Source organism: Alternaria conjuncta (genome assembly GCF_024043145.1).
Source record: "Alternaria conjuncta strain BMP 0040 chromosome Unknown scaffold_2, whole genome shotgun sequence".
NCBI classification, from domain to species: Eukaryota; Fungi; Ascomycota; class Dothideomycetes; order Pleosporales; family Pleosporaceae; genus Alternaria; species Alternaria conjuncta.
The window spans coordinates 1842325-1864289 of NW_026250091.1; the positions used below are offsets into that span (position 1 = coordinate 1842325).

Below are 21965 nucleotides of genomic sequence, written 5' to 3' on the forward strand. Positions count from 1 at the left end.
ATGTATGATGTGATACCTTATAGACACTCTTCTACATTGTAGCTTGACGGGACATCTCGAGTCTAGGGAATAGAATCATACTCTACGAGGAATGTGTGCTCGAGTTTGATATCGGTGACATTGTTGCAGTGATGGTAGAGTGTGTTTTCAATACGCCGGCTTGATGATGTGGGTCATGATGTGACGCTTCGTCATTGCAATCGGGAATGCCATACACATAGCTTAGAAGTAAGAAATTGGGTCATTCGCTGTGGGTTGGGTAGATTGGTCGGGGATAGCATGCCACACTCCAGACTGACACGGGCTGCTGATAGTATAAAACGGAGTGCCTTAATCCCATCAGTCGACTAAGCGAAGACAGCCTCATGGGTAATGTAGTAAGGCATGGCGCATCAGCTAGTGTTGGGTGTGTAATCAATACTTCTAGAGAGCGTTGGGGGTGACGCCTGTCGAATTCATTGACTGGCGGCGTCTCAGTGAAGAAGCAAGTGTGGGTGCTGAGTAGCGGCACGAATTTGTACAGCATGCACGTTGTACCAAGTAGACGATGTGCATTAACTATCCAACGCCCAGTAGAGCTCCGTGGTCTAGTAAGCATGAATGGTCCGTGAGCCCTTAATGGGCTGACGCTTCAGCGAGTGCAAATCAGACCTGGCTCGTTGCTAGAATGCCTATTGAGGTGTGCAGATGCACCTGGACCGTTGGGACTCGGTCATATCATCTCCATCCAATAGCCACATATTTCGCCCTTTCTTGGATAATGCAAGTTGATCTGGTGCCCTCCGCTCGATCGCAGCGTGCCTTCGATGCTGCAGCTCCGCCACCGGATGGGTGTGAAAGAAGTATGGAGCGGGGCGCTGGTCTGCAGTGCATCGTGCCGGAAAGAGAAAGAGCTATTCATTAGATACATGACGTGATATCATACGTGTAATTGTTGAGTGCTGTGGCGGGGAGCGAGAGACGGAGATGGGCACTGCGTACTGCCTTGCCATCCGGATTCTGCGTAGGGGGTGTATGGAACCCTGTCAGTATAAGCATACTACCGCCTATCGCGTCCCGCTAGTAAGGTCATGACATTTTCCGCTTGTCACGATTATTGGGGCTGTATCGTGGGAATTGACCTGAGCTCCCGCGAAAGGGTGTGATAGGCCAAATGAGGGTGTTGGGACGCAGATGTGAGTCTGACGGGGGCATGGGCCTTTGATGAAATTCGAGCGTCTGCGTGTGCTATGGGACTCAGAGATCTCCTGTGCGAGGATCGGAGATGGTTGTTCTGCGGCGTTCACTCACGTTTGTCTCCACGTGGTCTATTTTGACCTGCACATCCACGAGATTAAGTTGCAGCAAACTTTATACATATTGCAGAGGGCATTAGCAGGCATCTTATCCGGTCGTGTTATATTTTGGGGTGGCTGTTCTATTGTTCTTGCATTAGGGTTGAGAGCTGGTCATGTTTGGGCTCAGATATGCGGCATCTCAACACTTCAAGAGAAGTGACCGCAACGTGACGGCTTTTCAAGCTTTTCAAGCTATGCGTTGAATGACTTGTCGTCTGAATCTTACATTGCTGATCAGTCACGTCACCTTAGCATGAATCTGAATGTCATCACTAGCAGAGTACATACAGTATTTGGTACCTAGGTAAGAGCAGCCCCACTCACCAAAATCGGCATCTCACGCAGAGCCCCTTCGCAGTGTATTATGGAACGTCATATTCATCAACTCTTGGTTACAGTAATTGATCAATGAGATTATGAGCACAGCATCACATTGTGTGTGCTAACCGCTGCCGTTGAGCATTCGGCACTGAAAAGTGCTGTCTTGGACATGCCGAGCGATGATTGCCTTCTAGATGGTGATCATGACGCTGACGTGGCGAAATCTTCATTATTGCCGTCGCCATACTGTAGTTGAGTATATGGAACGGTTCCTAGTACAATGAACACAAATACTGCCTACGATATAGGACACAATGTCGAGCCAGAGCCCTGTTGAACGTCAAGGTTATATTCATCCGCCGCACATTGTTAAGAGCAATGCATAGGCGGTGCAACATGAGATACTAACAGCGATCATTATGGTGGGTGCTATGATACCGGTGGTAGTAGTCGCAGACAGTATCTGTACGGATGCTCGTAACCGCAAATCCTTCAGTGGCTCGGTAACAGGGATTCATGACCCTCCTGCCTATCCAAGGAAGCCTGATTTCATGTAGCGCCATATTCTTGCAGTAAGCTGAACTATTTGGAATCACTACACCGTCAAAGTAATCACAGTCCCTAGGTTCCACGTGATGCGGCTCCGCCCATCCAGTGAAGCTCGATTGCCAGGGGTCGGCGGCAGATGATGACGCCAGCGGGCCGCGGGAATCTATCCGTAAAAGCAAGACCCACGGAGGTGGGTTTGACTTCGTGTCAGCTTCACAGTAGCGCGTGTTTTCAGTTGCTCGATGTCAGAAGGTTGTGGAAGGACGCACGCATCGTGGTGTATGCCAAGGATGGAAACCCGACAGCATGGCAAGGTGCGCCATCTTGGGGATTTGGCTTAAAAGCCGCGTAAGATATTGGTGTGGATGACCCAAAAGTAGGAACTAGACGCTGGAAAAATGAGGCCAGTACAGGGAGCACACCGATCGTGTGGTGTAAGAAGGCAACCGAGTGATGGAAGACAAGGAAGAGTGCCGAAATTATGCAACACAAACATTTCGGCTGAATGCCCAGGTATGGCGCTTGTCTGAATATCTCGTAATGCCGTCATGCCGTGAAGGCACATGAACCCGATTGTGATAGGCTCGCAAAACCCAAGGGGCGAGACAAGCGCATGGCGACTATGGTTACTCGTAAACGGTGGAGCTCTCCCACGAAGTGCGCCGTGATGCAGGGCCCCCGAGATGCACCATGACGGAGATGTGATGGTGTCACCATGGCGTTGGGTTATGGCCTGATTCTTGCCGCTGCATCATGTGTCCTGCCGGGTGTGCTTAGAACAGCGGCCCCCACGAATACTGGGATTGGCCGGCAGATGAACCCGCATGGCGCGATTGCCGATATCTCGAGTTGCTGCCATATTCGTATACAAGCGTTGTACCAGATCTCCACAACTTACAACTCTGTGCTGCATCGATCCTGCGCTCGTTTGTCTGGCGTTTGACTTGCGACAAAAGCCCACCTGGCCGGCCTGCAAATATACTATAATGCGAAGCCGCCGGTTTCACATGTCGACCGTACAGTATCTCTGGTCTCCACCAGTTTCGACACTGCATGGCGGCTGCAGGGTTCTTATTGCGAAGCACTGTGCTTCCGTTCTTCCGCCTCTTCCCAGACGCATCTAGCGCACATACAATCTCCGCCAAGTGCTCCAGAAGCCCATTCCCGTCTCTCCTTCACCGGCAGACGTACGTCGCAGTAGTGGCCAAACACCTCTTCATCTCTCTTGAGACCAGGCCCCTTGTTCGGGTCTCTACCCTTCCAATCAACCAACTCTTCGCGGGTCCAAAAGCGCATCGACCCACGCCATTCCCAGGCGACATTAGGATCACAGCTATGATTCGCGAGACACCACATAGGATGAACAGCGCTAATCTCAGGCCTTCCGTCGAGCCCCTGCTGCGCAGACGCTGTTCCGCGGAACTTCGCATACAGAGTGTTGAAGACCCAGGTATCATAGCGGTGACTTTGGGTGAAAATATTGATGTCCATCTTTTCTAGAACATGCAACGGCATGAGTATGTTGCTCTTGAACGAGAAGGGAAGCGTTTGCGGTACGTGTGCAAAAGCATCGCTCAGGCGACCCGAAGCATCCGCTTGCCACACGGTCTCGAGATCTTTGCCATGATAGTCACCCCAAATGTATCGCACTTCCTTCAGCTCCAAAGGATGGAGATCCAGGGTCTCCGCTAACGCTAGTGCGCGGACAAGGAGAAGGGTATAGAGATAGTCTGCCGCCTCACGTGCGGGTACCTTGCCCTGGTCGACGCTGACACCACATAGCGCTGGATGATACTGGTCTTGAGCTAGGTCGTGGCACTCTTCGCTGCAGAAGAATACTTCTTCACATTCTTCGCAGGATATCACTGTATCGTCTCCATTCGAAAGTGGTATAACGCAAGCATCGCAATACGACTCATGAAGCCTTGATATAGCGGTAAGTAAAGACTTTTCCTCCAAAATGGTCTCGCCAGGTGTTATTTCGTCTTTAGCAAATAAGCCCAGTTGCTTCGTATAGTTTGTTCCCGGGTTCGTTCCGTCAGTTGTCGAAGTAGTACTGAGAATAGGCAACTCAGAGACTCTGACCTCCAGTTTTGGTGCTATATCCGCAAGCTCCTCATTGAGGAAGTCAAGGCACTCTGCAGAGAAGCGGTCCGGCTCATGATGGTTCCAAGGATACTGTTCGCGGCGGACGAAGCCCTTGTCTGGATAGTCTTCTACATCGACGTTCTCAGCAGACTCCCCTTGATGCTCGAAGTAAGTCCGCAAATGGTTCCACAAGGACTTCTCGTAGTCCTTGAAGACCGGATCTTCCGGAAAGGCTTTTCTTGCGCGGGATATATAGTCAGATGCACTGCGTAGACAACCACAGTCCAATAAGCAGCTGATTAGTATATCATGACTGTGAAGATTAGCTTCCCACTCGAAAGTTCATCCAACATAGGACAATTTACGTACGCGCTCCTAGACCAGCGCGTTTGCGCCCATGTCAAAATGTCATCATCTACTAAAGACGAATTCTTCTCCTCATCCTTCATGTCCAATTCTGTCATACGTTCAGAGATAACGTCTGTTCGTGCTGCCTCCAAGGCTTCGTCGTGGTATTCGCCTTCATCGAGTACTTCATCCACTAGGATGAGGGCTTTGTATGCATCACCCGCAGCGAGATCTGGATAACCAAGTGCTTGGTACGCTTTTGAAAGCCGTAGACGGCTTGATATACTGTACGGCTCTTCGACTGTAGCCTGCTGAGCCGACACGACTTCCTTTGTTAGTCTCTCACGAAGGGTAGTATTTTTCTATGAAAGTCAGACTTGTCATGGAATTTCGTTCATTAGCACTTGCCTCCATGTTTCTTGTCAAATCAATTAGTGCTTTCTTGATGTATGTCTGATGCCCGTCGAGACTTCGGAAACTTCTGCACGATCGTGTGGGGGCGGAATTAGCGGCTGCGCTATCGATAAGGCTAGCTCGACCTTCATCAACACACAACCATACGCCACAATGTCTACGTGTGACATATCAGCTTCGCCATCAAGCGCGATCACTTGAAACGAGCCGTAGGTGAGCAAGAAATCTGACAATATGCTTCCGTCTGCAGCAGAACTTGTCGCGCGGTATCTGAGAGCGAATGGGTACACTCAGGTTACGTCATCACTACCCAGGTGATGTGAAGGTGCTAACACTGACCTAGACCTTGAACAGCTTCGTTCAAGAAGCCGACCTGCCTTCGGATACGGGCTCAGCTGCTGACAACCCGATCACTATCGAGTCTATCTTGCAAGAGAAGAAGACATTCGACCTAAGCCTCAACTTTGAGAAGCTTGGGGTTGATGATGCAAAGCAAGCATGGACCGTTCAGGCGCCTGCTAAGCCGAAAGTTGTAGAGTCTTTACCGAGTCGATCCAACATACTCAGCATTTCCGTTCTCGACCTGTTACTACCATCAACGACAGCAACACAACAGTATATTGCCGTCACCACGGCTGATCGTCAATTACACCTGATGGATCCGAGCACATCGTCGCTTGACTGCATCCAGACGATTTCCAGCTTCCAGGGTTCTCCAACTCTAGACATTGTTTCGGTAGACTCCAGACGACTGCTGATAGCTTCGATGTCTGGCAAGCTGACGCTGTTCGATGCAGCCGCCAACGCCATACTGGAAGAACGTAAAGATCACTCCAAGTATGTTGTCAAAATCTCCACCTGGTCTTCCGAAGGCGGTTCCATGCTAGTTGCCAGCGCGGGATGGGATGCCAAAGTAGTCCTATACCAGCTTGATCCCAATGTCGACCAGCCGCGACTAGGAGACCCAATAGCAACCTTGTCGTTACCCAGCATTCCAGAGTCGACCTTATTCGTCACCTTACCTGGAGACGGAACACCAGTCCTGGTAGTTGCTCGAAGAGACTCGACCTTTCTGCATTTCTACGCTGTACCTAGCCCAGAGTCACCGACGTTCACCCTGATCGGCAAGCAGAATCTTGCTCCGCATTCCAATGCCTGGGTTGCATTCACGCCATCCGATATCCAGATCTGCCCTACAAATCCACATCTTGTGGCGATCGCGACATCCAGCACGCCGCATATGAAGCTATTGGTCGCGAAGCTTCTGCTTCCTCCTACTCGTTCTTCAGTGACGGATACAGGTACTAGTCTAGACTCGGATGGACCCGTCACACAAGCGTCGCAAGCCCGGGCTGAGCTGCTCGTTGCAGATAAAGAAGAAGCGGCTATATTAGTCAATGTCTCCACTCTTGCGCCACAAACCGCTTACTCCACGCCGCGTCTCGTCTGGCGACCTGATGGCTCTGGCGTGTACGTGAGCTCTGATGATGGTGTGGTTCGTGGCATTGAAACCAAGAGTGGAAAGTTGATCTCATCATTGGAGGCACACGAGCCTGGGTCAAAGCTACGATGTCTCTGGGCGGGCCAGATGGTAGGGCCTAGTTCCCCTGGTTCAGACGACAAAGGGAAGGCCGAGTTCTTGATAAGTGGGGGGTTCGATCAAAAGCTTATCGTCTGGAGTTCGTCTTGATCCTTCCATATGCAATGCCATCTCGATGGAGGCTATATAGCATACTCAGGGGCATGCATACGTACTTCATGGCTTTCTAGAGTAAGAATGGCAACGTGCAGCTCGTTCCTGGTGCTAATCCTTCGTTGGGAAGGATGTTGCTGACTCGACTAGATTTGACCCACAGTTGGCGCTTTATTGTCCCCAAACGATGCAACAGTTATGCCCTAAAGGACGTTAATCCTAGGTGATACCACTTACCCGTTCCTTTACTATACTTCATCCAGCAACGGCTATCTAGCATGTAAGTAGCCATAGCTGCGGCAACGTCCGAGGCGTGCCGCAACGCCTCTATCACTAAATGCATGCAAAGACCGATCATAGTCGACAGCAGCAGGACTTGCAGGATTACTGGGTCTTTAACATGCCTCATTTACTGAATGAAGTATGGTACTAATTCTTTTTGATCGGCAAAGGCAGTATGCGACACCCCACGTCGATCCGATCCCTCAGCAGCTGCCTCACGAATCTCGTAGCGACGCAACCAGGAAATGCAATAGGTACGGTTGCATGTTCCAAGATGAAGTTGATGACGCTATCAGCAAGCCAGTGGCGGCTTTTACGCGGCACCTAGCGCCGTTAACGGGATGGCGGTGCCATGCACCCTTGCACCTTAAGGACCGCGATCTCGCTAGCTTGAGATCTGGTGGAAACGAGACAAGACGCCGCATCAACGCCATGGCTTGAGCTTCAAGGATCAATCTCTTGCTCCAGATCTGACTGCATACCGGGACGGGGAGGCTTCCTATAGGTAGTTCGCCGACTATCACAAGGATATCCGACCCCTACTCTTACGATGCCGGAACGGGAGATCATGGCTGATGGTAGTTTAAAAGCAGAAGAACGGATCTCGTCCTACGCGATCAAAATCTCAAGTTCCCCGATCGTTCTCATCCCAACTCCCATCTTCGATTTGCTATTGAATGAGCCCTGATCAATCATATTCTAGTTCAATTACATATTGACGTGTCCTTGGAGGTGGATATCTCCAGATACAGTCGCGACACCCACATTTCAACAATGTCCTACACAGATTCTCAGAAGTACGGAGATGAAGACTTTCTTCTTGTCGTCTCTGGGACAACACGTTATGCTCCATACTTGACTGGCTGGCAAGAATTCAAGGACCACCTTCGCAAGGTGGTCAAAGAGCAGCCGGGATGGGCTGATGTATATTCCAGCCAAGGTCAACGACGAGGGGAGATGCAGGGGTGGTGTCGTCTCAAGGACAGGGAGGATGCCGATGCAGTATACAGTGCGTACCGAAGTCGCTAAACTTGGGTAACACGACGCTAACTCCGTCCGCAGAAGTCTACTACCGTTCAAAGGGCATGCTGGTGCATGTGTGGGAAACGAGTCGCAAGGGTGACGGGTACCGATTAATGCGTTGCAACTGCTCCACATTGTTCCCTGAAGTGCCCGAAGGAGGCCATTCCACTGGGCGTTGTGGCATCGACATCGGAAGAGTAAACCAACTTGGCGGCGCCCGCGCGAGCACGACAGCAGCATCTGGGCCATATATGACAACACAGGCCAGGTACCCGTACGCAATGTACCCGCAGATGCAAACATATTCCCCCCAGCAAGTCGCATATACCCATGCCCCAGTTTACCCAGCTTATGCGTTGCCGCAACCACCTGTATACTCGACTAGCACGAACGGAATGCCAGTCAATGTCCGGGGTGGAGCAGTCTTGACTGAAGCGCGCGGCATCTTCGTTCGTAACCTCAGCTACAAATGCACATCCGACGACCTCAATGCGCTGCTGTTGCAAACCGTCGGATACGCCATCGAAATCCAACTCATGAGAGATAGCCGCACCGGCGTGTTCAAAGGCGTGGCAACCGCCAAGTTTGCCTCGAAGGAGTTGGCGCAACACGCGGCAAACACGCTGAATGGGCGCGAGCACATGGGTATGGTGCTGCACGTGCGCATGGATACTGATACCACGGTGGTTGGACGAACTGAACCCATGGTTGTGAACGGGTCGTACAGAGTACGTTGATGAAGTCAATATGACGAATCAATTTCTAATATAGTGTAGCATTGATAGCTATGAAATGGAACATGACTTCAGTTTTGCGACACAAATAGTCTCTTAGGAGGTCATCCGCGCTTCTTCATGCCACGAGGAGCAGCCGTGTGGCGTAGTGATATGATGCTGTCACAACAGCTTTGCACGCGAGGGCGTTGTTGTGGGGTGTCCCACTGTTCGGTTTTTTTATAGGGAACAGGTGATTGAAGTGAGGATGACAGCGGAGCAATGTCCATTACCGGTTGTATCGCCACAAGTACTGTGTACCAAGACAGCCTTGAGCCCCGCGGCGCAGGGTTACAGGGGCGCTAGATCTTTCGGTTTCAGATCCTAATGCCGTCGTACATATTCCCGCAAACGTAAACTGGACCAAGCTCGAGCGTTGGCTAGGGCTATACCAGCCGCAAATAAGCAACATGACGCCGTCCTACTCCAGACAAGTTTTATCGGCTCGTTGTCCATATGGATTGGTTGAATTCTAGAAGATCTGTGTAAGGGAAATCACATGTGAAGCCACTCTTCTTAGAGTGAACACCCGCAGTGATCTCGTGTATCGAAGGCTGACGTCCAAGTAATGTTGACCAGGTCTCCGGGTCTCCGGGTCGCCTAATCTTATCTGTCATAAAGCAGGCTGAACGTTAGATCGTCTTCGTTACGAGCCACGGTGGGGCGGACTTCCTCGGTGCCCAACGTGCGATACGGGGGTTCTGGAAGAATTAATGAAGATCCAGTAGGTATAGCACTGCCGCTTTTACCTTCGATTTTAACTTTCTCCTTGAGCATGGTCGATGCCGAGAAATCTCGGCGATGCGCCCTCAGCCTGGTAGCTGTGAGGTCAACGATATTGCCCAGAGAAATGTCGTATGATTATTGATGTATTACCTGCATTCATGTAGGTCATGTTCGTGTGATACCCACGATGACGCGCTTGCTAGGGTCGTTGCACAGCTATAGAAGGGTAATGAGACGTCAACAACCCCACGCGATACAAGGATACTCGCTAGCTCATTTCAGCGGCTGGGATAGAGGAAGAAGAACCCAAGAGATCTCGAAACGAAGACTAACGCACGACGCGCCGCGGGGATCGTGGTCAGCGACCCGTTCCGCACCGACGCTATAGCGGTGTGATATCACGCTACATGGATAATGAGTAGTAGGGGTGCAGGAGTGATGCAGGATCTTGGGTTTCACGGCGTCGCGCCACCCACGCGTCTCGTGTACGGCAGAACACGAGCGTTAGGATGGCTAAGCGACATCATCTAGATCCGAAGCGATGATGAATGAGAACATCATGCTCTGCTACCGGCTGTCGTACCCCAAGAGGCTAAGATCCAGGGGCTGTAAATGTGGAGCCGCGATCGAGGGGCTCTTGTGGCAGGAAGCAGGCCCCCAATGGGAGACGATCTAAACGCTTCACTTTCGCATATGCTTTTTGCTTTTAGTAAGCCCTACTGAGTGTGAGGACTTGTTAGAGATGCAAGCGCGATCGGGAGACATCAGCGTCCCACCTTCATGATAGTATCAGCAAACTATTACACAACAACATCGCTGCTCTAATGTTTCTAATGTTTTAACGTAATTTTATTACTAAAACGCTAGTCTCTAAGTAGATTTTCTTTTATAATTTTACTTTAGTATTTTATTATTTCTACTAACTTATACTTACTACTCTAAACTATACTTATTTAAGTAGATTAAAGCGCTTACTATATTTAGTAATAATAGTATTACTAATACTAATTTTTTTTATATATATACGCTTAAGCTACTTTATCTTATATTAGCTAAAAGTACTATTAATATACTTTATAAGTAGCTAGTTTAAGGCATTAATTTTTAGCTAAATAAAGTTAACTTTATTATAGTTAATTACTATATACTATTAGTAGTACTTTAAGTATTATTATTACTTATATTACTTAAGCTAATCTTTTAGTAATATAACTTAACTAGCTTAATTATCTAGCTATTATCTTATACTTTAGTATTATTATATTTTTTAATAAGTACTTTAGTTTTTATAATTATTTTTATTACTTTTAGTAACTAGCTACTAAAGTACTATTTTAGTAGTAGTAATAAGTATACTTACTTTTAGTTAAGAACTAAGACTAAAATTTTAAGCTAAGTAAATATATTAATAAAAAGTTTAGATAAAAATAGTATACTATAATAAAGAATAATAATAGTACTTTATATACTTAAACCTTAACTATAGTTTTATAGTATAAGCTATCTTATTTTAAAGTTATTTTAAAGACTTATTACTATACTATAAATATATATAAAGATATACTAGCTTAGACTTAGTTATTAGTAAATTATAGTTATTATATACTTAACTACCTAAAGTACTATTAAAGTTATTATAATTAGATTATTACAAGACAAGCGCGCAAACAAGAACAACAACATCGCTGACGTTCACTCCGTCGTTAATACGAGCCAGGATATAGGGCCGATTGCGGGCCGTCATCGGTATGGCACCTAGGTACCGAAACCAAAACCTGCCTGTGCAGCAGCTGGGAAGCAAGCCACCGGTTCCTTCCGTCACGGCTTGTCGAGCGAAGCAGCAAAACTAGCACACTCTACCGAATTTGAGGGTTCAAAGTCGAACTAGAGAGCTACGATATCAGCTTCCATCCCATTCACAATGATCGGAGATGGTGACCACGTTGCCGTATTGATGAAATGCTCATAGAGATGTCGAAAAAGTTTCTTTAAATGGGTTCTTTGAGTTTCGAAAGACATCATAGGCACATCCCCTCCATGTGCTAAACTCTCCAACGCTTCTTCTGCGACTTCACAGTAACAACCCAAAGCACCACCAACCAACCCGTCCCCACCATCAAACAAGCGCCACTCCAAACCTGCACCCCAATGAAATTGGTGCGCCCGTCCGTCTTCTTGAGTAGAGCCCCGGCAATCGGCGCACCGATAAGCGTAGCAATGCTAGACACACTCCAACTCATGCCCAGCCTCGTTCCCAACCGCGAAAGATCAGGTGTGATGTTTGCGAAAGCCGCAGATGGCACAGTAACTAGAGCCGCAGAGAAGAAACCTAAGTTCATAGTTAGTACAATGTGACACATGAGGTAATAGTAGCAACATACCCCACAGTATACTGAAAGCAATAAAGCTCTTCTCAGTCTCTATACTGATCCAAACCAGTGCCAACAACCCACTCGCAAACGCGCAAAGTCCCCATGTGACGATAGCCCCAACCCAATGCGCTGCGACGCCACTGACCAGTCTCCCGAAGAAACTGCCCGCTATAGCCAACACAAGCATATACAGCGCCGTGCTCTCCGAGCTGCCAAGACGTTCGCGCGCATACGTCGGGATATAGAAGTAAGGCACAATGTAGCCGAGGAAAGTGCTGAAAGAGCACGCAGTGAAGACGAGGAAGAGACGGTCATGGAGCGCTGACTTGTCGAACAGCGCACGACGCTTTCGCTTATGCTTCAACCACGCGGAGCCAGAGAGCAGAGCGGGAATGGAAAGGAGAGCAGCGGCTAAAGCGACGAAACCTATAGCGCGGATAGCCCAGGGGAAACCAGCGGTCTTGGTAAGGCGGTCGAACATGATTATGTAGATTACGCCTCCTGGGGTCGTGCTGTTAGCCGTGTTGCATTGCATTTGGAAAGAGATGGTGCTGAGGAAGACATACCAACAGCAATCCCACTCATAACAATACCCATAGCCAACGCTCTCTTCTTACTAAACCACACTCCTACCATGGCCAAACTGGGTATATACAGCAACCCAGCTCCCAAGCCCATACACACGCCCTGACTGAGAAACACCTGCCAGTACTGCGTACTCAGACTAAGCATCATGATGCCTAGCACGACTAGGAAATTGCCAACAAGCAGCATGCTGCGGAAATAACCGAGATCGAACAAGGGCCCGGATAGCGTGCCGATGACAATGAGCAGCCAGGCTTGTACGGTGCCGATCCAGGATATAGCGCTGGGGGTAGAGGAGGTGAGGAGCGTGGTGCGGTAGTAGGTTTGGAAGGCGCCGTAGGTTAGGGTGAAGCCCCTGAGTGAGTAGTAGTGTTAGCTCATTTCATCTGAGATGTAGAGATGTTGCAAGCGTTAACGTACCAGATATTGATGTATATCATGAATCCTCCAAAAACCTTCAGCCAGGCATGGAGTCCGCCGTCTGGAGGTGGAGGGATAGCGGATTCGGCAGTCAAAGTTGATCTCGCATCTATTTGCGCTTCTTTGTCCCCCACTACCTCGTGGTTGCTTGCCGTTTCCTCTTGTTGATGGATGTCATCGTGGATCGAAGACGACGGGCGGCTCATGTCTTCTTGCGAGACTGCTTTGTCTCTAACGACATGTTTCTCTTCAACATCTGACTGCGACATTGAGTGAAGAGTTGTGTCGTCAAGCCTCTTGATTCTCAACACTACGGGGCGACCCTTTATAAGCTCCGCTAGCTATGCCGATGCACAATATTTAGTCACCGATTTTCTTCCCATGGGTATATGCCGATCATACGATTGTTCCGACTCTTTGTCCGATTCCGGTCTCTGTGTTCCGAGTCATGCAGCACGTCCAAAGTTCCAGAACAAGTAGTCAGAGTAGGCTGCGGTCCGATTGTTGATTCTGATGTCAAGAGAACCAAGCAACACATCAACGAAAGTCGAGGAGGCGAAACAACAAATGCAGATCAGAAACGCGGAATTTACGCGCGGGGACTCCCACCGTCTAAATATCCCCACAAACACCCTTAGTGCCTGAGAGCCATTTAACGGTGACGCTTGCTAAGCGTTTTCTTTCCTCTTTGGCGGTGTTAGTTGGTGTGCGGGGATAATAGTCCCATGCCGAGGTCGGGAATACGCAGGCGTTGAGCGGCACTAGCATCACCAGAGACGACCACAATGTCGGCGTGTTTGCAACCGAAGCTTGTAGCAGCGCTTGGTTGCCTCACAATCACTTAATCTATATGCGGTTCTTCTAGAACTGCAATGTACGTTCACTAGACAAGTGAAACTCGATGCACTTGCATCGCAGCAGATGCGTGGCTGGCTGTGAACGAACGCGGAATGCGAGCGTTCAAGTGTTGGCGTGCTGCAAAGATTGATTTGCGACCAGAAGTATGGGCGGAGCTGCTCAATAGATCTGTCACATGTGGTAACCAATTCTCGGCTTCCGTGCGTCGTCGACCACTGACCCAGCTGCGCTGTCGGGAAGGCAAGAGCTGCGCCATGTAGACAAGGTCTGCTGGCAGCTTCATCTTTTTGGCAACGGACAGTCATGCCATAGGCTCGCCATGTAAGTCCAAGTAGCTGTATATGCAAAGAGTAAACCGCGAAGAGACGATGAAGCGGCGGTGAAGATTAATGAGCTTTGAATTGATGTATCCGTGATGTGTCTGAAAAAGCGACAATCGCAGATGGTCCGGCAAATTTGGTAGAATGTAGCCCGCAAAATATGTTATACAAGGAGTGCGCCGGTGCTGTCTAAGCTCTTCCACCGAGTCCGAGTCCAGGCGCCGTATCGAAGGTCCGTCTTCGAGGTCGCTCGTCGGCCGCTCGGAAGTTAAATCCAGAAAACAATCGATGTCATGTCTCCAAGCTCAAGCCGTTGGCTTTGCGAACTTGGCTTTCCTGGCCTCGGCAGCGGCCCTATCCTTCTCGCTCATCCAGCTTCCGCCAGGACCACCGCCAGTCCTGTTCTCGCGTGGACGGTTGTCCCTGCTACGAGGGCGGTTGTCTCTCCGTCCTCCACGAGCGCCAGTACGACCTCCGTCTCGTCCGCCATCGCGGCGCCCCTCACGGCGCTTGTTGCTACCAGCTTCGTCGCCACCTGCCTCTCGTTGGCGCTTCTCGCGGCGCTCTGGGAGAGCCTCATCGAGACCCTTGGGAGGACCGACCTCTCCGAACTTCTTAGCGCGCTCCAGCTTCTTGAGACCCTCATCGTCCTCGAACTTAGTACCAAACTTCAACGCGCGCTTCTTGCGCTTCTCAATCTCTTCGTCGAGGTTGGTGGCAGCAAGACCCCGTGTGTAATCAGGAGTGGGCTCCTTCTTCTCTTCTGGCTTGGGCTCTGTGCTGGCTTCGGCAGCGCCTTCCGCGGGCGGATCGATGGTCAGGTCGTTGGTTTGCGCAGGGTCGATGTCGGCGACTTGGTTGGGTACGGCTTGCGGGTTCGGTGGCTGGCCTTCGCCTCCAGCGTTTGCGACAATCTCTGCGTTAGGAATGACGGTCTCTTCTGTCGCTGTGGTGGTAGCAGCTGGTGCAGCAACGGCATCATCAGCTTCGTCGTCCCAGTCAATCTCATCTTCAGCGCCAGCGGCAGGCTTGTCGCCAGACTTCTCGTCGTCTTTTTGCAGGCGCTCGACCATCTCTGCCTTCTTGCCGGTGTGAGGTAGCTTGCGCTCTTTGAGGAGCGCCGACAGCTCGTCGTTCTTCATCTTAGAGTAGTCCGACATGGCTGCGCGTGTGGTTGTGATAGGGGAGGTGAGCGACGTTGGTGAGGGCGACGCGACACGGACAGGGGCGCGTAATCTGGGAAGCTGCGAACGTGTTCGGATGCGCTACGCGAGTAGTGAAGTCAATCAATGAGTTTTCCCGTACCGCGCGATAATGGGAAAAGAGGAGGAGAAAGAAGAAGCGCAGTGTTTGATAAAAGGCGCTGACTGTGGTCGAAACAATGGATTGGCTGTCGGCGAGGATCCACGGATGGATCGAGTGAGAGAGCTTTGACCACCGGAGCTAGACTACTTCCGGTGCCCGGATCGCTCTTGCTGAACCCTGGTATTGTGTTTCAACCGGACAATCACATCGCATCCAGTGGAGCGTGCTCGGAAGTAACTTTGAGATGAACAAAAGGATCGTTTCCTGATTTTACAATAGACCGATTGATGCACGCTACCACGTACTTTAATGTCAACAGTACAACCACGCTTTCCAAGACGCGTTTCACCGTGTTTACCTGTTGCGAATCAGAAGGCAGATGAAGTCCAGAGACCAAGGCAGCGGGCGACTCTGAGCAAAAGCATACAATTGCAAAACTGAGTTTCGTTCACTGCTCGTCAAGTGGCATTTTGACGCGTTAAGAACTGCCCGGCATGCAGCACGACAAAGTCGTAATCTGGCGCAAGTGACGGGTCTGAACTTATGGCATCTATTCCAGTCTTTGAGCAGACAACCTTGACGAATCAGTAGTGAAGGAAGGTACAGAGAGATATGCAGGGGATCGCAGGCCCCATTGAGGCATCTCAGAACGAGGGTCCGAGCTGATGCGTCATCGGCTATCGGCGGTATTCTCACGAACAAAAGTGTCAGACAGCCTCCCAAGCATCACTCGAGATGCCCTCATGTTCATAGCCCGGACACGCACGTGCTTCTTGCGCGGTTCACCAATCGTTCGTCTTTACCACAGCGCTGTCAAAATGGAGAAGCGCGACTATGCGGTACGTCAGCAGCAGTGCGCATGTGGGTTGAGCTGATAATCACAGGCTGCGGTTGCGGCACTGAACACGCTTCAGTCCAACTTCTCCATAGTGGATGCGATTCGCAAGTCTGGTCGAGGTATGAACCAGCAAGCGATACCGGAGATGATTGAATGGTGTCGCAAAGCTGGATATGAGGTGTGCGGCTCCCAATGATCCCACCGGAAGACCGCGACTGACGAACCGTTCAGCCCTCAGCATTCGACCGGCTGAAACCCATACACATCGCCGGCACCAAAGGCAAAGGCTCTACAAGCGCTTTCATCTCGTCTATCCTGTCACAATACACCACCCCCGGCGACACGCAGACCCCACCTTCGAAGATCGGTCTCTATACCTCCCCACATCTACGATTCGTACGCGAGCGCATACAGATCGATAACGAACCGATATCAGAGGAGAAGTTCGCGAAATACTTCTTCGAGGTGTGGGACAAGTTGGAAGCAGCGGCGAAGGCGGAGAATGCGCCAGCAGAAGTCCTTACGAAGCCAGTATACTTCCGCTATTTGACGCTTATGGCGCTACACGCATACTTGAACGAGGGTGTGGACTCGGCTGTCATCGAATGTGGAATCGGCGGCGAGTTCGACAGCACGAACATTCTCACGAAACCCACCGTCACAGCCGTCACAACTCTAGGAATAGATCATACAGCAATGCTTGGTTCTACGCTTCCAGAAATAGCCTGGCACAAAGCCGGGATCTTTAAGGAAGGAAGTACCGCATTTACAGTGCGCCAAAAGGAGGAAGCTATGACAGTCTTGGAAGAGCGGGCAGCCGCGAAGGGCACGAAGCTACACACTATTGATGTGCATCCAGCTTTAGCGAATAACGAGATCAAGCTTGGGTTAGGTGCAGCCTTCCAGAAGATCAACGCGTCCGTGGCGATAGCTGCCGCAGCGGCGCATCTGCGAGCACTTGGGCACACTTCTGTACCCGACCCAACCATTGTTCCGCATATTGAGCTCCCCTCTGAGTTCATTCGCGGTCTGGAACAAGTGCGATGGGCTGGTAGATGCGAGATCAGACGCGAGACCAACGTCGCATGGCATATCGACGGAGCCCACACTATGGAAAGCATAGAGGTCACTGGCAAATGGTTCGCGGAGCAGATAACACTGGCGACTTCCACTGCCACCTCTCAATCCAAGGTCCCTCGGATATTGATCTTCAACCAACAGACACGAGACGCGAATGCGCTGGCCAAAGCCTTGTATACAGCCCTACAGAACGGCATCACTTCGGGATCACAGTCTCCTTTCACTCATGTCATCTTTACGACCAATCAAACATTCAGCGAGGGGTACAAGCCTGACCTCGTTTCGATAAACACCAATCAGCAGGATGTAGACACGCTGGCAGTTCAGAAGGCGCTCGCGAACACATGGTCTGAGATAGACAGCACTGCACAAGTGCATGTGCTGCGCACAATCGAAGAGGCAATCGTAACTGCACGAAAGGTGGCGCAAGACTATGCCAAGGAAGCCGTGGCTGATACAGAAGTCATGGTGCTGGTGACTGGAAGCTTGCACCTGGTTGGCGGTGCGCTGGAAGTGTTGGAAACGACCACAGCGCAGTGAAGAGAGATACCCATAGACACCACAGAGATGAGAAAGCGCTTCAACACGCGCTGAAAATCGTTCAAAAGAGTTGCATATAGCATACATTACACGTTCTGAACCACCCCGGGGCCTACTCAGACTTTAAATAGACGTGGCTTAGGCTGATCGCAGGTCGCGTGCTCACTTGCCGGCTGGAGAAAATTCCCCTTTTGAGAGATCATAATATGGACCTTGTCGTTTCCAAGGTGTTGCATTCAATGTTAGAAGCTACGCCAGCATGTATTATCCAAACAAGAGATAATTTTGCATATTGTAGTCAGCATTGAGAGTACTACATGGCCCAGACTACCCCAGACTTTACCGCTTCGGCATCGGCTGCACGGCTGGGTACTCATCGCTCTACTTCGGGCAACATCGGATCCGATCTTCTTCGTGATCTCCACCGGCCGCGCATCATTACGTGTCGAAGCGCAAGCCGAACATCCAGTCGCAGTGGTCGCAGCTGTTGGCAATATGATGAGAACAAACATAGCTATACACCATCTCCAAAATATGAAGTTTGAAACAGTGACAGCTGATGTATACAAGACCCATCAAAAGAAGGAGCACCCGTTCGGCCGTTGTCGCGTGGCGGGCCTGGGGTCGGTCGTCTTGGCACTCGGCGCTGGCGTCTGTTTGGGCAACGACAAGACGGAAGAGCCGCTAACCGACCATAGTGACCACTGCTAGTTCTTTGGGTTGTCATATGTTCCCGACTATTTCCATCACCAGTGATCTCCACGTCATCCTTCGAACATATTAACTCTTCGTTCGCGCTCCACTGGACTAGACCGCTGTCACTACCACCGAACGCACCTTTGATCATCTCCACGACCGGAAAGGAGAGCTTGGCAACCGAGGTCCCAAAATGAACTGCCCTTCCAGAACCGATGACGATGTGCTTTGGAACCCCGGATGGAACCAAAATCCGCCACGTTTCGCTGCTGATTTGACGACCTGCGAGGATCTGAACGGCATCGCGAACGCAAGAGAATTGGGAGAAGCAGATCGGCTGCGCAGCGGCACGCGGAGTTTGCGGCGGTGTGAACTCGACGAATTCAATGGCCAAGAGATGGAGAAGAGAAAGCCAAGCCACACTGGCGAGGGTGTCAAAGGGTCTCCAAAAGGTTCGTTACAGCTTCGTGATGACTCAACGATGGAGGCTGAGATGCTGACTCTTTGGCAGGACCTTGCACCCGAACAATCGCGCACGTGAGCGAGCACCAAGCTGGCCTCACCACCACTATCTTCAGCTGGGTAAAGTGGCTGGTATCAGTAATCTGCACTTCGATGCTGATCTCCTATGCTACCGGAAATCTGTCCCCGCCCAAGTTTTTCTTAACAAAAGGTGAGATGAAACATTCGAATCGCGTCAAAGCGTCAACACTAACATCAAATTCCCAGAGCCGACAAACCAGCGTCTTCCCAGGCGAAGTACCTGCGAAGATGGCAAAGCCCAGCCCAACTACGATCTCGGCCTACATGTCGCCGGTCTTTTCATCATCCTTTTCGTTTCAGGCACTGGATGTGCCTTCCCAATGCTTGTCCTCAAGTTCCCGCGGCTGCGCATCCCACCTGCCTTCCTTTTCGGCGCGAAGCATTTCGGCACCGGTGTCTTAGTCGCGACTGCCTTCGTCCATTTACTTCCTACCGCGTTTGGCTCACTGAACGACCCCTGCCTGTCGAGCTTTTGGACGACCGATTATCAGGCTATGCCGGGCGCGATTATGCTAGCTAGCGTTTTCTTCGTCACCCTAATCGAAATGATCTTTTCTCCAGCCCAACATGTCTGCGGTGGTAACGAGGGTGCGGAGGCTGTGTCTCGCCGCAAGGAAGAACCGAAGACTGAGAACGAAGCGCCTGCTCCACCGCAACCAGCAATGCAGAGAACCTACTCGGATACCAGCATGCGAGTCCGCGATCTAGGCGTCTTGCGTGGAAGAGTCGGGAGCATTAGTAGAACGCTCTCCCGGTACCGTGAGGATGGCCAGCGACTCGATGCCATTGAATCCGTGGGCGGATCTGAAGCGGACACCCCGGGCGCCCGTAGCAAGGAAGCGAATGACGAGTATGCTATCGAGGAAGACCAAGAGACCGGGGAGCACGATCACATCCTTACGCCTGAGCAAATCCACAAGAAAGCCATAATGCAGGTTTTTCTACTGGAAATGGGTATCTTGTTCCACAGCATCTTCATTGGAATGTCGCTCGCTGTTTCCGTTGGTAACGACTTCACCGTGCTACTGATCGCTATCGTATTTCATCGTGGGTCACCCCTCCAAACCGACCGTGTTCGTATGCTGACTTTGACAGAAACCTTCGAAGGCCTTGCCCTCGGTGTACGTATCGCCGACATCAAATGGAAGCCACGCGCTGCACAGCCTTGGCTTATGGCTCTCGCGTATGGTTGCACGCAAGTCCTCCCTCCATCCACATTTATTCCGTCCTGCTAACACCATACCCAGCACACCCGGCGGCATGGCAATCGGTATAGCGACACACACTTTGTACTCACCCGACTCTGAAGTCGGTCTCCTCGTTGTCGGTATCATGAACGCTATCTCGGCTGGTTTCCTCGTCTTCGCCTCGCTTGTGGAACTCATGTCGGAGGACTTCTTGAGTGATGAGAGTTGGAAGGTGCTCAAGGGCAAGCGCAGGGTGTATGCTTGTTTACTTGTGTTCCTTGGGGCCTTTCTGATGAGTTTGGTGGGAGCTTGGGCCTAAGGAGAGGATGGTGGAGGATAGGAATGTGGGTGAGTGGGGAGGAAGGAGGGTGTGTTGGATGGCTGGATAGATGGGGGCGTCGAAGTAGGGGGGCATGAGAATAAATTGTACATGGAGCTGGGAACGGGGTGTTGAATGGCAAGATAGTGTAGATTGGAAAGTCTGTAGTTGTGTATGTGGCAACCGACGTCCATCGTTACTGCGCCAGCCAGAACAAACTTATGTAGCCAGTGGGATGAGCAATAACTATTCGCAGAAGTCTCAATGTTGCATCGTAGTTAGACACTACATCTTGACACACTCCGCCATGAGATGACACATGGGGAAGTCCATCTCGTCTTTACCCAACTCCGTCGTAGACCCCTTCAGCCCCACGCCCGTAGTCCTCCTCACAACCAGCGGCCCCTTGGTCAACTCAGACCAACCCACGCTCCCCTCGCCCAATACAATCAACCTCTTCTCTTCCGGCACGCCTGCCTTCTCCACCGCACGAAAAGCCGGATGAAGAGGCTCAGGCCCCCTGTGGTGCGGAATCCCCGTCTTCCTAACCTCCCTCACCACCGTCCTAAACCCCAACTCCTCACCAAGAAACTTTTTCAGTCCGAATTTCGTGTCCGAAAAAGCATTCCCAACCGCAAACCCATGATCAAGATTGACACCCACCCCCAACCACCCCTTCTTCCTCCGCACCTCTTCATCCATCAACCCCGTAACCCCCCTCACCAACCCCGCACAAACATCCCCCGCACACCTCTTCCCCCCTTTACTCTTCAGCGCCCCATCAACCGGCTCCCACAGTATCTGCACTTCATACCGGCTCACTTTGCGCAGCCATGGAAAGGATTTGGCCAGTTTGCGTAAATGGGCTTGGATTTTTTTGTCCCAGTCGGAGGGGACGAAGGTGTTTATGCGGCCGCGGAAGTGGATGGAGAAGAGGAGGGTTAGGCTGTTGGAGAGGAGGTAGGAGGCGTATTCGCGGCTTTCGGGGATGAGGGTGGGATCCAGGGAGAGGAGGCTGGGGGTGCTGTGGTGGATGGGGAGGAGGGTTGTGGTTGTGTGTTTGCAGGTGAAGGTTTTGAGGCCGAGGGGGAGGTTGTTGTTTGTTGGGGTGGAGGTGGAGGTTGGTTGGGAGAGGTAGGCGTATATTTCGTTGCGGAGTTCTGGGGGGAGGGAAGGGAAGAGGGGCGTTGGTGGTGACGTTGCCATAGCTGGTTGTAGGATGTGAGGGTTTGTGGACTTTTGCCAGATACGTCGGTTTCTGGATGTTTAACGTGACGTCCGATGAGTGGTATTGCCGACTTCAGATCGCTGTGTCGAGTACAGCAAAATAAACGTATGGGTAGTAGGA

The 21965-nt window shown here is 50.9% G+C and overlaps 7 protein-coding genes across 7 annotated transcripts; 4 read left to right on the forward strand and 3 right to left on the reverse strand.

Annotated features, from left to right (window-relative positions):
- Window positions 1-3278: 3278 nt before the first annotated feature.
- J4E85_001735 (uncharacterized protein) lies at window positions 3279-5057 on the reverse strand (the record flags this gene model as incomplete). Its single annotated transcript, XM_051466019.1, has 3 exons — window positions 3279-4608; window positions 4665-4968; window positions 5048-5057. The coding sequence occupies 3 exons, from the start codon at window positions 5055-5057 to the stop codon at window positions 3279-3281; spliced, it is 1644 nt and encodes a 547-aa protein (XP_051330576.1).
- A 234-nt stretch (window positions 5058-5291) lies between these two features.
- On the forward strand, window positions 5292-6747 carry J4E85_001736 (uncharacterized protein; the record flags this gene model as incomplete). Its single annotated transcript, XM_051466020.1, has 2 exons — window positions 5292-5351; window positions 5401-6747. 2 exons carry the CDS (start codon window positions 5292-5294, stop codon window positions 6745-6747), a joined length of 1407 nt encoding a protein of 468 aa, XP_051330577.1.
- Window positions 6748-7806: 1059 nt separating this feature from the next.
- J4E85_001737 (uncharacterized protein) lies at window positions 7807-8837 on the forward strand (the record flags this gene model as incomplete). The annotated part of the gene is made up of 3 exons (XM_051466021.1): window positions 7807-8041; window positions 8095-8783; window positions 8832-8837. 3 exons carry the CDS (start codon window positions 7807-7809, stop codon window positions 8835-8837), a joined length of 930 nt encoding a protein of 309 aa, XP_051330578.1.
- A 2759-nt stretch (window positions 8838-11596) lies between these two features.
- On the reverse strand, window positions 11597-13200 carry J4E85_001738 (uncharacterized protein; the record flags this gene model as incomplete). The annotated part of the gene is made up of 4 exons (XM_051466022.1): window positions 11597-11883; window positions 11936-12427; window positions 12493-12866; window positions 12932-13200. 4 exons carry the CDS (start codon window positions 13198-13200, stop codon window positions 11597-11599), a joined length of 1422 nt encoding a protein of 473 aa, XP_051330579.1.
- A 1214-nt stretch (window positions 13201-14414) lies between these two features.
- On the reverse strand, window positions 14415-15269 carry J4E85_001739 (uncharacterized protein; the record flags this gene model as incomplete). The annotated part of the gene is made up of 1 exon (XM_051466023.1): window positions 14415-15269. The coding sequence occupies one exon, from the start codon at window positions 15267-15269 to the stop codon at window positions 14415-14417; it is 855 nt and encodes a 284-aa protein (XP_051330580.1).
- A 963-nt stretch (window positions 15270-16232) lies between these two features.
- Window positions 16233-17872, forward strand: J4E85_001740 (uncharacterized protein; the record flags this gene model as incomplete). Its single annotated transcript, XM_051466024.1, has 3 exons — window positions 16233-16253; window positions 16299-16430; window positions 16484-17872. The coding sequence occupies 3 exons, from the start codon at window positions 16233-16235 to the stop codon at window positions 17870-17872; spliced, it is 1542 nt and encodes a 513-aa protein (XP_051330581.1).
- Window positions 17873-18761: 889 nt separating this feature from the next.
- J4E85_001741 (uncharacterized protein) lies at window positions 18762-20617 on the forward strand (the record flags this gene model as incomplete). Its single annotated transcript, XM_051466025.1, has 5 exons — window positions 18762-19020; window positions 19080-19241; window positions 19298-20158; window positions 20207-20306; window positions 20359-20617. The coding sequence occupies 5 exons, from the start codon at window positions 18762-18764 to the stop codon at window positions 20615-20617; spliced, it is 1641 nt and encodes a 546-aa protein (XP_051330582.1).
- Between the last annotated feature and the right edge of the window lie 1348 nt (window positions 20618-21965).